The 13,390-nt window shown below is 42.1% G+C and overlaps 1 protein-coding gene across 2 annotated transcripts in view; it reads left to right on the top strand.

The window, feature by feature from the left end:
* Positions 1 to 13,390, top strand: part of RASGEF1B (RasGEF domain family member 1B) — a 156,035-nt gene that overhangs the window by 18,082 nt on the left and 124,563 nt on the right. For both annotated transcript variants that reach the window (XM_083835086.1, XM_083835083.1), the window contains exon 3: positions 6,277 to 6,330. Coding sequence is in view for 1 of the 2 variants with exons in the window: in XM_083835083.1 (XP_083691209.1) it covers positions 6,277 to 6,330 (54 nt within the window). In the remaining variant the exon portion in view is untranslated. The remainder of the gene's footprint in view (positions 1 to 6,276; positions 6,331 to 13,390) is intronic.

Genomic DNA, 13,390 nt, shown 5'->3' with positions numbered 1-13,390 from the left:
TTGGGCTGGCCTCGCTTGCTCGGTGCTGGAACTGCTCCTGTCAGTCGTGTGTGCTTGCTTTACCTAGCTGTTACTACTGTAGGGGAAACATGAATATTGTGTAATGGACCCTACAGAGCTATGTCATAATTAGGAATAAATTTTTATGCTAAACTTAAGTGTGTTATGTGGTCTGTCCAGTAAATACACTTGTTTCCTAGGTTGTTTTCTGCACAAAGTTGAACAGATTTTTTTTTAGTGTTGTTATTAGCATATTTCAAGCGACTGAACTGACTTTCTCTAGGCGAGTTAACAAGTGGGAGTATGTGATCTTTAAAGATGGGGAAAGCACTGGAGGTGAGTTGCATCTTCAGAAAAACTGTCCCTATACTTTTGGTTCTGGAAAGACTAAAACTTGGAATACTGTACAGGTTTGAACAGGTTACAATGCTTAGGCGAGGTCACTAAACTTGAGTTAGACTATAAATATCACTTAGGTTTTCTCACAGATTTTGTTACAGATCAGCCTCCTTTCCTTGTGAGAGGTTGGCAGGTGTCTTGTGTGTTTCCTGTGCAGTCTAAACACAAGATCCTGTAGGGAAAGGAGGTACCAGCTATGCTTGAACTTGTAAAAGCCTTTTAGCCTTCAGGGCTGTGCCCTCTACTCCTAGGTAAAAACTATTCCTCTAAATCCGTATCAACACTGCTTGGCCAGAAGTAAGGCTTTTTTTCCAAGCAAAGGACACTTTGCTAGTGTTGATGGAAAGCCCAATTCAATTCTGTTGCTTAAAGTTAAGTATTGCATATACTGTCAATTAAGGGGTGAGACTCCTTTCAGACTGCTTTAGACGTGTGCTTGGTTCAGACAGGCCTCCTTGAAATCTGCCTACGTGAGCATTTTGGTAGTATTTAAATGGTTTCCCTTAAATATGTTTATCTGTCTGTGTCTCCAATTAAGTGAACTGCTTCCTGAAAAGGATAAGTGTTCTGATGAAAGCTGTAATTGTTCTAATGAGCTTGATCTTACTTAATTTGCAAGCTCTAATAAGGTATTCTTCAGTGAATAGGTTTGCTGCAAGCCACCTTATTTTGCATCTCCTGGTGAATGCATCAAAAGCAACCACTCTTTATTGCCAGCCTGTTTCCTGAGCGTTATTTGGATGTAGCCTTTGAAGAAACCTGGGGGATCACGCTGGTGCTCCTGGAGCAGCTTATGCTTAGACCCTGCGTGTGATGTCTACTGCTGCCACTGGTGGTGGACGGAGAGGAGTTGTCAGCTGCAGTGCTGAAGTGTCCCCTGTCCTTAGGCTTTGATGGAGAAGGCCTGTGGGGGTCTTGAAACAGAAATGGTGTTTTGTAGCAGGTGGGATTAAGTAGCGGGAGGATCTATCCATCAGTGCCGTAGCTTTGGGACAAATTTGTCAGGTTTTCCTCTTTTTTCCAGTGGGCAGTGTAGCTATTGATTTCTTGTCAAGCTGTCACAGCAGCTCTGGTAGCAAATGAGGGCTGTTTCACCAGCATCAGAGCTTAGCTTTTAAGAACCCATCAGATAGTTACTTGAGGCAATCATTACTATTCTGCTTTGGTTTAAAAGATGTGTAATAGCTGGTGATTATGGTAATGACTCTCTGCATCTCTGAACTTGCCCCTTGTGTTCACTTCATCAGCTGCTATTATGCTTTTAATGCAGTCTGTTGGCAATGAGTGTAGGCTGGTAGGCTTCTGAACCTACTGGCCGCAGAGGATTAACAGATGAAGAAGAAAGGATGAGGGTTAAAGAGACAGGTGAAAATCTACCGGAAAAAAACTTTGAAGTCAGGTAAACTGAAAAAAGTGATTACACTAGCAGTTATCACTGAGCTGCTCACAGCTGAGATAATTTCCTGTCCATTTTTGGGTCCTTTTTATATTTCAGTATGGGGGGGGGGGAGGTCCATTATGGTTTAAAGTACTGATGCTATTGGAAGTGAAAATTATCGCAGTGAAAATCTTAATTCAGTACTTCTATCATGATAATTTGTTCTACGCAACAGGGTGAAAGCCTCATTAAACTGGCAATAAAGGATAAAGCTCTGCTTTTTTTTTCCTGGAATTTTAGCCCTAAAAATTACACTTTGAATTCACGTGCTTTCCCCCCCCCCCCCCCCCCCCCCCCCCCATGGTTACAGGGTACTTCCTGTTCCTTTCTCCCTACTTATATTTTTCTTAATTGTTACCTCTGGAAATGCAGTACAGAATGAGAACTGATCTGTGAGCTTGACATATGCCTCTGAGTAAAACCTTGTTGTACAGTTAAACAACCCAACTGGTTGTGACGAGCTATGCGGCCAATGAAGAGATTTTCCTGTCTTCATGTTCTCAGGTGTTAATGTCTTGTTGTGACTTATGAGCAATTTTACCACTTCATACATAGTGTGTAGCTGTTTTCATGCAATTACTGTTCTGCACTTGAAGCATGTCTTAGGAAATAATTCATTTGTTAACCTTGCCTTGTGAGTCATGTGTTGAAACCTTTTAATGTGGCAGGAACATTCATCTGTTTGTTAACAGGGTAGTTCAAGTTGTTTGGCTGAATTTCTAGGTAGCTGTAGCTGCAGCAGCAGTAATTGTCTTGGGCTTAAAAACCCATTATGTTAGGTTCAGTGCAGTGCCAGTTTCTTTTACTGTAGTACATTGGGAAAAACAGATACAGATAAAGGGTAAAAATGCTGGGAGGTTGAGATGAAATGAAATTGGTTTTTCTACTCATACAGAAATGGGTAGCAGAGATAAGGCTAAGGTGGTTTTTAATCCAAGCAAAATGCTTTAATGAGGGCCTCTGCTTTCTTGTTGTGTGAGGAAGTGTATAAATATCGAATTTGGGTTCTTCCTAGGAGCTGAAAACTGAACCCAAGTCTCTGAGATTATTCTTGGTGACTAAATGAGTTAATGCTAATTAGCTGCTTTTATTGCTGTAACTAACAGGATAGTGTGGTGTGATTGCTTTTTCTTGTGTATGACTTGGGTCATAAACACCCTGCATGTGTTCAAGTTGCTAGTTAAAACAGGTTCTGAGGCTACCTCACATATTCCAGTAGCCCACGCTAAACCTCAGGCAGAGCAGAGGAGCTATTAGTGGGAGAGGGAACGGATAATGTGAGTTCAGAGAAGAAAAACTCACTACAAAGACTACTGTATAATTACTACTGTTGCCGAATGTAATCTAACTGATGCAATAAAACTGAAAATGTAGTGTGGAAGAACTTGAACATGACTTTCTATGTGCAATGAGGACAGGTGGCTACACAAAAGGGGCTGATTCTGAAAGTGCCAAGACCTGCAGCTCCTGTCACCTTCAGATGTTTTCCCTAGCAGATGACAGCCTAACATCTGAATGTCTTTGAGCCCTTTGAGAGGTTCTTAACTGAGTATGCTCAAACACTGAAGATGGCTTTCTGGTGGGTAGAATTGGGTTGGTTTTGCAAGTGGCAGCTGAAGGGCATTATAGGATGCTTATATCGATCCACTGAAACATTTTGCTTGAGTTAATCATAAATTTCTTTTCCAAATCTCAAGGGTAGCACACCTGTGATTTCTCATGACCTGAGCCACCTGCCTGCTTTCCTTAAGAAATTGGTGTGGATGCGGGGATGTTATAAATGGGGAAACCATAGGCTCTTGGGAATCTGTGACTTCAGGCATTTTTGTGGTACTCAGTCTTGTTGCTCATACCTGTGTGTGAGGGCTGATTGTGCTATGACCTGCTAGAGAATCCTTTCCTGACATGAACAGCTGGAATCAGGGAGGGGCTGATTCTTAGCTGGTAGGCTAGTTTCTTAAATAAAACCTAGTCCTGGTTGTGATGACATTTTGTCTAGTCGTGGAAGCTTTCTGGTTGATGGTTGACTAACAGCAGCAGGGAAGCAGTCCTGCAGTTTTGGAAGGTAAGGAGTCTTTCTTCAGATAAGAGGTTAAGTCCAAGGCTGAGGAAATTCAGGTTAAGTGAAGGTGTGGCTGTGCTGGAAGGATGTCACTGGGACAGTGTGTATTGTGGAGAATGAGGTGGCATTTAGGCTGCAAAAATGTATTTCAACTGCATAGCCATGCTTGACCCTGTAGTTACTTGTGTAGTGCTAGATCTTGTTTTTACAAGAGTAAGCCCAGTTGTCTGATATATTGCAGTTACTCTGGAGGGTAAAAGAGTTTTGATTTTTAAGATGAGAAGCAATGGAAGAGAAGACTTGTTGGACTACTTTTCCTTTTAAACTCTTATTAACAAGTAAAAGATTTAAAAGGTCACTAATTTGTTCAGTATATGTAATTGGACTTCCATGTGAAATTATTCCCTCCCCTTTGACTTGTCTTGCTAAGAGTACTTAGTCTTGCTAAGAGTATTTTCAGAGGAAACCTTCAGGGCTTCCTCTGAGGCTGGATACAGTCCGTAGGGCTCTAACCCTGTCACTTAACAGACCGAAGTTTGTATTTTTCTGCTCCTGTGCATTTCAGTAGAAGAAACCCCAGTAATATATGAAACCTAATGTTTTTCTTAGCCAAAAAACTTGTTCTAAGTTTTGGAACCTATTTTTATAAACGTTTGTTATTTTTCCGTTGGCTTCTTAATGTTTATCTGAAAATGTTTTGGATCACATGTGTGAATTTCAGTTAAACAAAGTCTGAGTTGTCTAGCTTCAGGTGCTTTGTAACAGAACATCTCTGCTTCATGCTGTATGCTGGGTCACACAGGGGATTCAGCTTCAGTGGCAGTAAATCTCTCAAGGCCCCAGTTCCCGTCAACATGGGTGAAACTACTGTGAACAAGCACTGAGGATTGTTACCTTCCATGCTTGACTAATATGCTGAGCAGCCTTCAGGCATACAGTAGGCTGAAAGTGTTTAGTGCTCATTTCTCCAGCCTTTTTGAGGAAATGCTTGCCTAGAGTTGAAATGCTGAACATGTTTAAGAAAAAAAAACGTATCAACTGATTCCAGTTTAAGAGCCTAATTTTGCCTTGAACTCCTAAGTTTTTAGGTCATCTCACTGGCAAATATTATGCCTTTATTGGGTGAGCTATTAGACACACGTTGCATTAAATGAGGATAAGTAGTTTTCTTTGCCCTGTTTTGCATTTTATCCCAACAGCTTTTCCCTTAATTGTGCTGCAAACCTTCATTATCTAAATAGGATGCAGATGATGGTCATTAGACTGGAGGGTTGATCCTGCTGGCACAGTTAACAGTTCTTCACTGGGGCACAGGAAAACATAAATCATCAGCTACATATGGGTTAGTATTTTAGATTATTTCTGTATATTTTATTGCTGGGTTGGTGTTGGTACCATTTGTTCTGGAAATAAAACTGATTAGAGACTCGAATAGGGCTTGATGAAGGAAAAGAACTAATGTATTTCTAGCAGGTCAGTGCTCATTCTTGATGTAACGTTCCATTTAGAAGATGAGGATGTTACTTGAAAGCATTGCTGTGCACAAGCCCACGTTGGTGGGCACCAGGTTACGATTGTTGTTAGTACTTCGGGAATACTGTGCATCATGTGCTTAGATGCCCAAGTGCTTCTTGCTGTGCTGTGCAGAAGTGATTCATAGTGACAAGGAGATAAAATGAGGTCCTGGTACGTGAACATGAATTTCTTGCCAAGTATCGATGGTTTGTTGAAAGTTAATGGCCCTTCTGCAAGTGGGTGGAGGATGGCGCATAGAGCACGGGTGTTTTCTGATTGACCCCTCACTTAGGAGTGTCTTTTTGAGCCTGACACCCCTCCAGGAATGCCTTGTCTGTTACAGTAGGAGGGAAAACTTACCAGAACAGCTGAAACTGACCATTGCAGAGAGCTGTGCAAGGGACAGAATTTACATTTGATTTGTAAAATTTTTGCTGGACTGTACTTAAAGTGCTTTTGTGCATAGATACTGTGATTACTGTGGAAAAAAAAATGGACTATTTAGGGTTCCATTGGGTCTTCCTACTTGTGGTTAACTCCTACTGGAACTTTGAGTATGCTCTTTAACAGAACTTCAAGCCCAGGATATTGTAGCATGTAAAACAACTGTATACATTACAGCACACGTTGCACAACTTAACACTAGAGAAACTTTTTTATTCCATGTCACCTAGCCGAAGGACTAGAAGAACCTAAGGGCAGCATGCACGTCTTGATACCGAGGCAAACTGTTTTACTGTACAATAGTGATTTGTTTTAACGTTTAGAGCCGTTTTGTTAAAAGAAAGGTGTTTTTTTAATCCCCCAGAAAATACGAGAGTAGTTGTCCAGACTAACGGATCTTATGTCCTTTATTTTTCAGACTGTGCTTTTCAGTACATTGGCCAAGGAGAAGTCCTTAACTGCCCACAAACAGGTAAGCTAACCTTCCATTGTGCACGTCTTTTTAATATATTAAGAAAACGGTGGCAACTACGTGCCTGGGTGCTCCTAAGACCAAGCAGCCTCTGCAAGTAAGTAGTGTAATGCAGCAGGGAACTTGATAACCTGTGATTGAAACAGAGACGAATGCCCTTTTATTTTGCCTTCAGTTTCTGGGGTAAAGTTTTTGGCATGTTGCTTCCTGTTCTGACTTTGAGCACAGGTGATTATGGGAAATGTTGCTGCCAAGCTGTTCAGATAGCTTAATGTTACTTTTACTTGAACTTTTAATATATGGCTTTTAATACACATCAGGAGGGATGGAAAGTTAAAAAGGGTAGAAGGAACGAACCTTGCTTGACGAACCTGATCTCCTTCTATGACAAAGTGACGCGCTTGGTGGATGAGGGAAAGGCTGTGGATGTGGTTTACCTTGACCTCAGTAAGGCTTTTGACACCATTCCCCACAACATTCTCCTCAAGAAACTGGCTGCTCGGGGCTTGGACTGGCGTACGCTTCGCTGGGTTAGAAACTGGCTGGATAGCCGGGCCCAGAGAGTTGTGGTGAATGGAGTCAAATCTGGTTGGAGGCTGGTCACTAGTGGTGTCCCCCAGGGCTCGGTACTGGGGCCGTTCCTCTTTAATATCTTTATCGATGATCTGGATGAGGGCGTCCAGTGCACCCTCAGTAAGTTTGCAGATGACACCAAGCTAAGTGCGTGTGTCGATCTGCTCAAGGGCAGGAAGGTTCTGCAGGAGGATCTGGATAGGCTGGACCGATGGGCTGAGGCCAACTGTATGAAGTTCAACAAGGCCAAGTGCCGGGTCCTGCACCTGGGGCGCAACAACCCCAAGCAGAGCTACAGGCTGGGAGATGAGTGGCTGGAAAGCTGCCTGGCCGAGAAGGACCTGGGAGTATTGGTTGATAGTCGGCTGAATATGAGCCAGCAGTGTGCTCAGGTGGCCAAGAAGGCCAACAGCATCCTGGCCTGTATAAGAAGCAGTGTGGCCAGCAGGTCTAGGGAAGTGGTTGTGCCCCTGTACTCTGCTCTGGTGAGGCCGCACCTTGAGTACTGTGTTCAGTTTTGGGCCCCTCGCTACAGGAAGGACATGGACGTGCTCGAGCGAGTCCAGAGAAGGGCGACCAAGCTGGTGAGAAGTCTGGAGATCAAGTCTTACGAGGAGCGGCTGAGGGAGCTGGGGTTGTTCAGCCTGGAGAAGAGGAGGCTCAGGGGCGACCTTATCGCTCTCTACAGTTACCTTAAAGGAGGCTGTAGAGAGGTGGGGGTTGGTCTGTTCTCCCACGTGCCTGGTGACAGGACGAGGGGGAATGGGCGAAAGTTGCGACAGGGGAGTTTTATGTTGGATGTTAGGAAGTACTTCTTTACCGAAAGGGTTATTAAGCACTGGAACGGGCTGCCCAGGGAGGTGGTGGAGTCACCATCCCTGGAGGTCTTTAAAAGACGTTTAGATGTAGAGCTTAGCGATATGGTTTAGTGGAGTACTTAGTGTTAGGTCGGAGGTTGGACTCGATGATCTTGAGGTCTCTTCCAACCTAGAAATCTGTGATACTGTGATACTGTGAAAGTTAAAAAGGGTAGAAGGAACCATTATGGATTAGGGATTTGGAATAGAATTCATCTGAGAAAAAAATTTTGTTTTGAATCACCCTAGCCATTGTGAGCCTGTATCCAGTTTCAGTAAAAAGGGTTGCTGTGCTGTGGCTTAGCACCCTATGGAAACAATCCTGTATTGCTTCTGGGCCTTTTTTTTTTAATCTTAAATGGGCTAGCTTGATCTTTGACTTGACGTAAGGCTTAACTTAATGTAATGCCAATTGCAGGGAAAACTGCTTGGATTTGTATTTCTGAAAGACTTCAGGCTGAATCTTTTAAATGTATGTAGAGGTAATTAGAGGTAATGTATGTAGAGGGGAGATAATTATAAGAGGGGAAAAAAAAGAGGAAAGGAGTTCCAACAGCTTGTCCTTTTATGTGATGTAGACATGATTGATGTCACAGGACTGTAAGAAGCTTCTGTGCCATTGGTCTACATACTTAAATATCTGGGGGAGAGTTCCATATAAGGATAGTTTCATGTAAGGATTGTTCTTGGCCATCATCTTGCTTGAGTCAATAACTGTGGCTTCGGAGGATTTTTGTTTGTTTGTTTGCAAGGAAAGGATCTAAATGCATTCCTTCTTTATAAATACATCAAATAGGAAACCTAGTAAACTACGAATATAGATAACCCTTCTATGCTACAGAGTCTGACTGTTCTCTGCAGCCTTTTGTGCAGACTGACAACCACAGGCAGGTTTTTTAGTGCCTCTGTCAGCTCGAGGCTGTTGCTGGTTTTGTCTCTGCTTTCCAGTACCTTTGTAGAACATGGCCTTGGTAGTTCTTGCACATGTAACAGAGTTCATATTGCTTTTTCAATATTTATATTTGATGCATCAGGCTTACTCTTCTGAACTTCTTCCTAATTAGCGACTTTGAGAAATTGCAGTTTCTGGATTACTTGGATTTGTGTGGGTTGATTTTCATGTTTTTGTCTTCTAGGTGCACTTGACTTTTTTTCAACCAAAGCAATGAGAAAACTGTCTTTATTTTCTACAGGAAGGCATCAATTTAATTCTGCATTACCGAGGGCTTTTATTTCATGTTGCAATATTGAGTTGGCTGCCTTAGAAGTGTGTGAAAGAACTTGGAACGGCTAATGTTATTGTTCAAGACTAATGTCCAATAGTCTAATGACTGGTTGCGGATCACATTGTGAAGGAAGATCTAGTGTGTTCAATTGCAGCATGTGGGAGCAAAGGGCTTAGTGTTATTCAGAACAGAAAGCAAGTCCTGCCCACTGCAGTGTGGTTTGGGATCATGTTAACACTATGCTTATTAGCAGGTAGGTGGCACTGTTGAGAAGGCCACAGTCTCTCCAAAAAGCTCCAGTATTAACTGTACCACATCATTGCTTGTGTCTGAACATGATTCTCTACTGAAAGACAAGACGTTTGACAAAAACTATTTAGCCAAGGTATGTTTGATGACAGAAGCAACCAAAGGCAGACATTGAAATAGCGTGTTTGATCAGAGTGAAATGGAGAAGCAGAGGTCAAAAAAGATGTAACGGGAAAGGAATGAGAAGAGTAACCCAAATGTAGGTGTGAATTTTTCTCCGAAGGAAAATGGAGCTTCACAGAAACACTGTATTATGAAGCTCTTTGTTAGTACAGAGGGGCCTAAGAAATGTTCTGAGGACGTACACTGTCAGGGCAGGTAGATCAACAGGATGCAGAAACAAGACTTGTCCATGGTATCAAGCAACTTATTTGCCCCTTCTCCCCTCACAGGAAAAAGAACCTTAAAAAGGACACAAGTCACCAAGTGCTTTTTTCAGAGGCTTGAAAGCAAGTTTGAGTTGAGAGGTAAATTTGTGTGCATCTTGAGCCTGAAGAAGCCCAGGGCATCACTCAGTGAGTAGACACTCTTCAGATTACCCTTAGCAGTAGCAGGTGACAGTTTTCCAGGCTTTGTTTCCAACCACAGCTCTATTTCAAGAAGCAACTGTGGAGTGAAAAACACAGGAAAATAGGTGAGCTAGTATAAAGTCATTTATTTTATGAAGGGACATACACATTTCATGCATTTTAGTCATGTACTTGCTAAATAAAACTTGGTAATGCATTCCAAGTACATTATTAACAATCCTTTCACAATCCTTCATCTCTTCAAGAAATTCCTTCTTGTGCTCAGATACCTGGGGAAACTGGCTGCCTGTGGCCTGCACAGGTATATTCTGCTCTGGAAAAAGAACTGGCTGGAGGGCCATGCCCAGCAGGTAGTGGTTAAGGGAGTTAAGTCCAGCTGGCATCCCGTTACAAGTGCTGTCCCCCAGGGGTTGGTACTGGGGCCTATCTTGTTTAGGATCTTTATTGATGACCTAGATGAGGGGATTGAGGGTACCCTTGGTAAGTTTGCAGAAGACACCAAGTTGGGTGAGATTCCTGTAGGTCCTTTCCAATCTTGTGTTTCTATGATTCTATGAGAGGAGTGGGGGTGAGATCAATAGATGATTTTCAAGCTGAGGATTCCTGTTGGTGATTGTGAAACACAAGTAAGTTTGAGAACGAAGACAGGAAGAACTGGACATGGGATAAGTAAGAATAGGTATGATGCTGCATTTTTGTACTCAAAATAGTAAGTAAAAGTTCACGTCTTTACGTTGTGTCAACATGTTTGCTACAACATAACTCCATGGAAGGGGTAAAGGAGAAAAACTCATGGATTTTGTCTGTCTCCATCTCCCTGTTGACAGATAACTTATACAGCTGCAACAACAGCATGCTCAGGTTTGCTGGGGATGCTAGCCAGAATGCACTGATTTGTGTGGACTGCTGACATATTGAAGTGTTTTGCCTTCCCTGACAAGCCCTTCTTGTGTTCCTTATACCAGTATTTAATGTCATGATTGCTTACGTGTCGATGAACCTTGCAGAATAGGAGTTCATCTTAGTGCTGGGTGGTTTGGCAAACAGAACCCCAGAGGATTATTTGCTGACTGTGATGAATTGCATTGTAATGAGGATCATAATATCCAGCAGCTGAGCCTTCTGCTGGGGGATGCACAGCATGGGGTCTGAATGCTGCAGTTCTTAGTCAGCCCCCATTGACTTGAGTTTCCAAAGTCAGCAGGAGTGAAGATGTTTTCTGTCCCTGTTTTCTCCCTGTATATTTTTTAGGAAACAGCACTTGGACTGCATTATAAAGCTCAGCTGTCAGTAACTGGTCCTGTCACAGTTATAGGCCATATGTATCTTCCCCCTTCTCTGCATTTATTTCCTGGAGAGCAAGAAGGATGGACAGGGTATCAACTGTTTCCAGAAACCTGTTACCACTGTTCCTCTTCTTACTCTAGCTACTTAGGACTTGTGATCTTTAGTTTCAGTAACACTAGTAAGGCTAACTTCTGCTACTGAGATGACCAGTGAAATTTGGCGTCATAATTTGACTACGGATAATTTATTTATTTATTTTTTTACCAGAGGAGCCAGGAAATATCATCTCTGTCCTATCCCATAGCCTTGAAGCAGGTGTGTTTTCCTAGTATGTAATATATTTTGGGACTTCGTATAGTTTGTTTTTCTGTGGATGTTTGTGATGACAATATAAAACAGCTTAATAAAAAGGACCCTCTTTGACTTGAGTAATAAATGCAAAAATTGTCAGGCATTAGTGCTAAGACATTAATATGAGAATTACATGTTTCTGAGGATTGTCTGCCTTGGGTGGTAAATCTCTTAGCATTTTTAGTGATAGCAGTCCTGTAGGATAGAGCTATTTATAATTCTGAGCTGTCCTTTTGGTCTTGTAGATTCTAGAAGACTTGAGTTTATTGCAATTCATGTGTTGTAGGATTTCCTTTAAAAAAAAAAAAAACGGGCAATATACTTTAAAGGAAATGATCAGTGCTGGAGCAAAATCATGCTGCAAGAGATGTTTGTAAGTCTATGGTAGGAGTGTTATACAATGTGTTATGTCCTTGGCTCATTCTGTTTAGTAAGCCCTGGTACATGCTGCAGAGGCTTGTTTTCTGCCATCAGGCTGTAATTAGCATTTAATTCAGCCTGGCATGTTTTGGAAATATGCAAAGGGAAACCTTTTGTTTCCTGTTCTCCTGGCTTCAGTTCTTTAGTAGTTGCCCTTTGTCAATGTTGTTTCCCTGAGACAGCTTAAAAGTCCTTTTGGAACTGAAATTCTTGTTTCAATCTTAACCCTCTATACTCTGCATTTAGGCCTTTCTCTAGCATTTAAAATGGAAACTTAGGCCCTGTGTGCCGGTCCTGTATGAGCCCACCAAGGGGAGGGCTTGGTTTTCAGTTGTATTTTGAGGGAGGCATGCATGGCATGTTATGGCTGAGATGTGAATCTTCTTGCAGAGGAGGGGGGGGCTATCAACACAGCTAGGACTTGATCCTACTTGAGTGCTCAATTTTTTTAAGTCTGAAACTTAAAAGAAACTGTTGCAAGTTTTCAGTTTTTCTCTCTGTTTCTTCTGAGCTTGAGCTTACATCCTTATGGCTTGTTCTAGGTAGAGACATGAGGAAAAACCCTGATTGCTTTCCAGATGCTTTTACTTTGATTTCTCAAAATGCTTTATTATGAGTCTGCTGTTGGTATTGCATGTTCCAAGGGTTGAGACTCATTCCACTTCCCGCAAAGCACACAAACTACTGCAAAAGGGCTGAGCTGAGAAACTGAGAGTCTCTGCAGAAGGGAGAGTCTAAGCGATGGATTTCCTGGGAGAAGGAACTTCTTACCTAGGTAAACACAGGGACACCTAGCTGCTCACACTTCCTTACATCTGAGACAGCTTGTATGCCTTCAGTACAGCTCAGTTGCTTCTGTTTACTGTTCAGAAGAGCTTTGGAAGCTGCCTTAGCAACATTTTCTACCTAGCAGAGTGTGTGAGTGGCTTGTACAAACTAGATGATTAAGTATTGTCTTTCAGTCAAAGAAAGCACAACAATTAGAAATGAAGCTGCTGCAGTGGTGTGATGTATGTTGATCAACTGACCTAATTTAGTACCAACACTTTGTTGGGCAAGTTGCCACAGCTGCTTTCCTTCTCGAAACTTTGCAAAATAAAGGAAATCCACTTCTGTTGGCTTCGCTTCCTGTGTTGGATTTAAATTATCTATAAGCTGAAGACGATGCCTCAGCTGTGCCGTTTAAATCTGTGAGAAAAGTTCTGTTCAACTCTAAAAGCACGAAAGCAGAAGGTGGATCCATTTGAAACCGATATCATGGAGACATAGTCAAAGAATGTTGGATTAGTGCTTAACCAGCTGAATGCTGCTGCAGGTTGTAAAGTGATGTCCTAGTCTGCTTCAAAATGGCTGTAAAATCAGGTACTGCAAAGTGTTTTTCTGTGGCGTTTCAGGATCAAACAGGGCACAAACCAAATAATGAGCCTTGCTCCTAGAGCCTTATCATGTAATTGTTTACACAGACCTGCAAATGAGATGGTATTAAAAAGATAGAGCTTGTATTAGA

This window comes from Anser anser, assembly GCF_964211835.1.
Source record: "Anser anser genome assembly, chromosome: 4".
Taxonomy (NCBI): Eukaryota; Metazoa; Chordata; class Aves; order Anseriformes; family Anatidae; genus Anser; species Anser anser.
The sequence above is the reverse complement of the archived record's forward strand: the minus strand, read 5'-3'. Positions and strand labels throughout refer to the sequence as shown.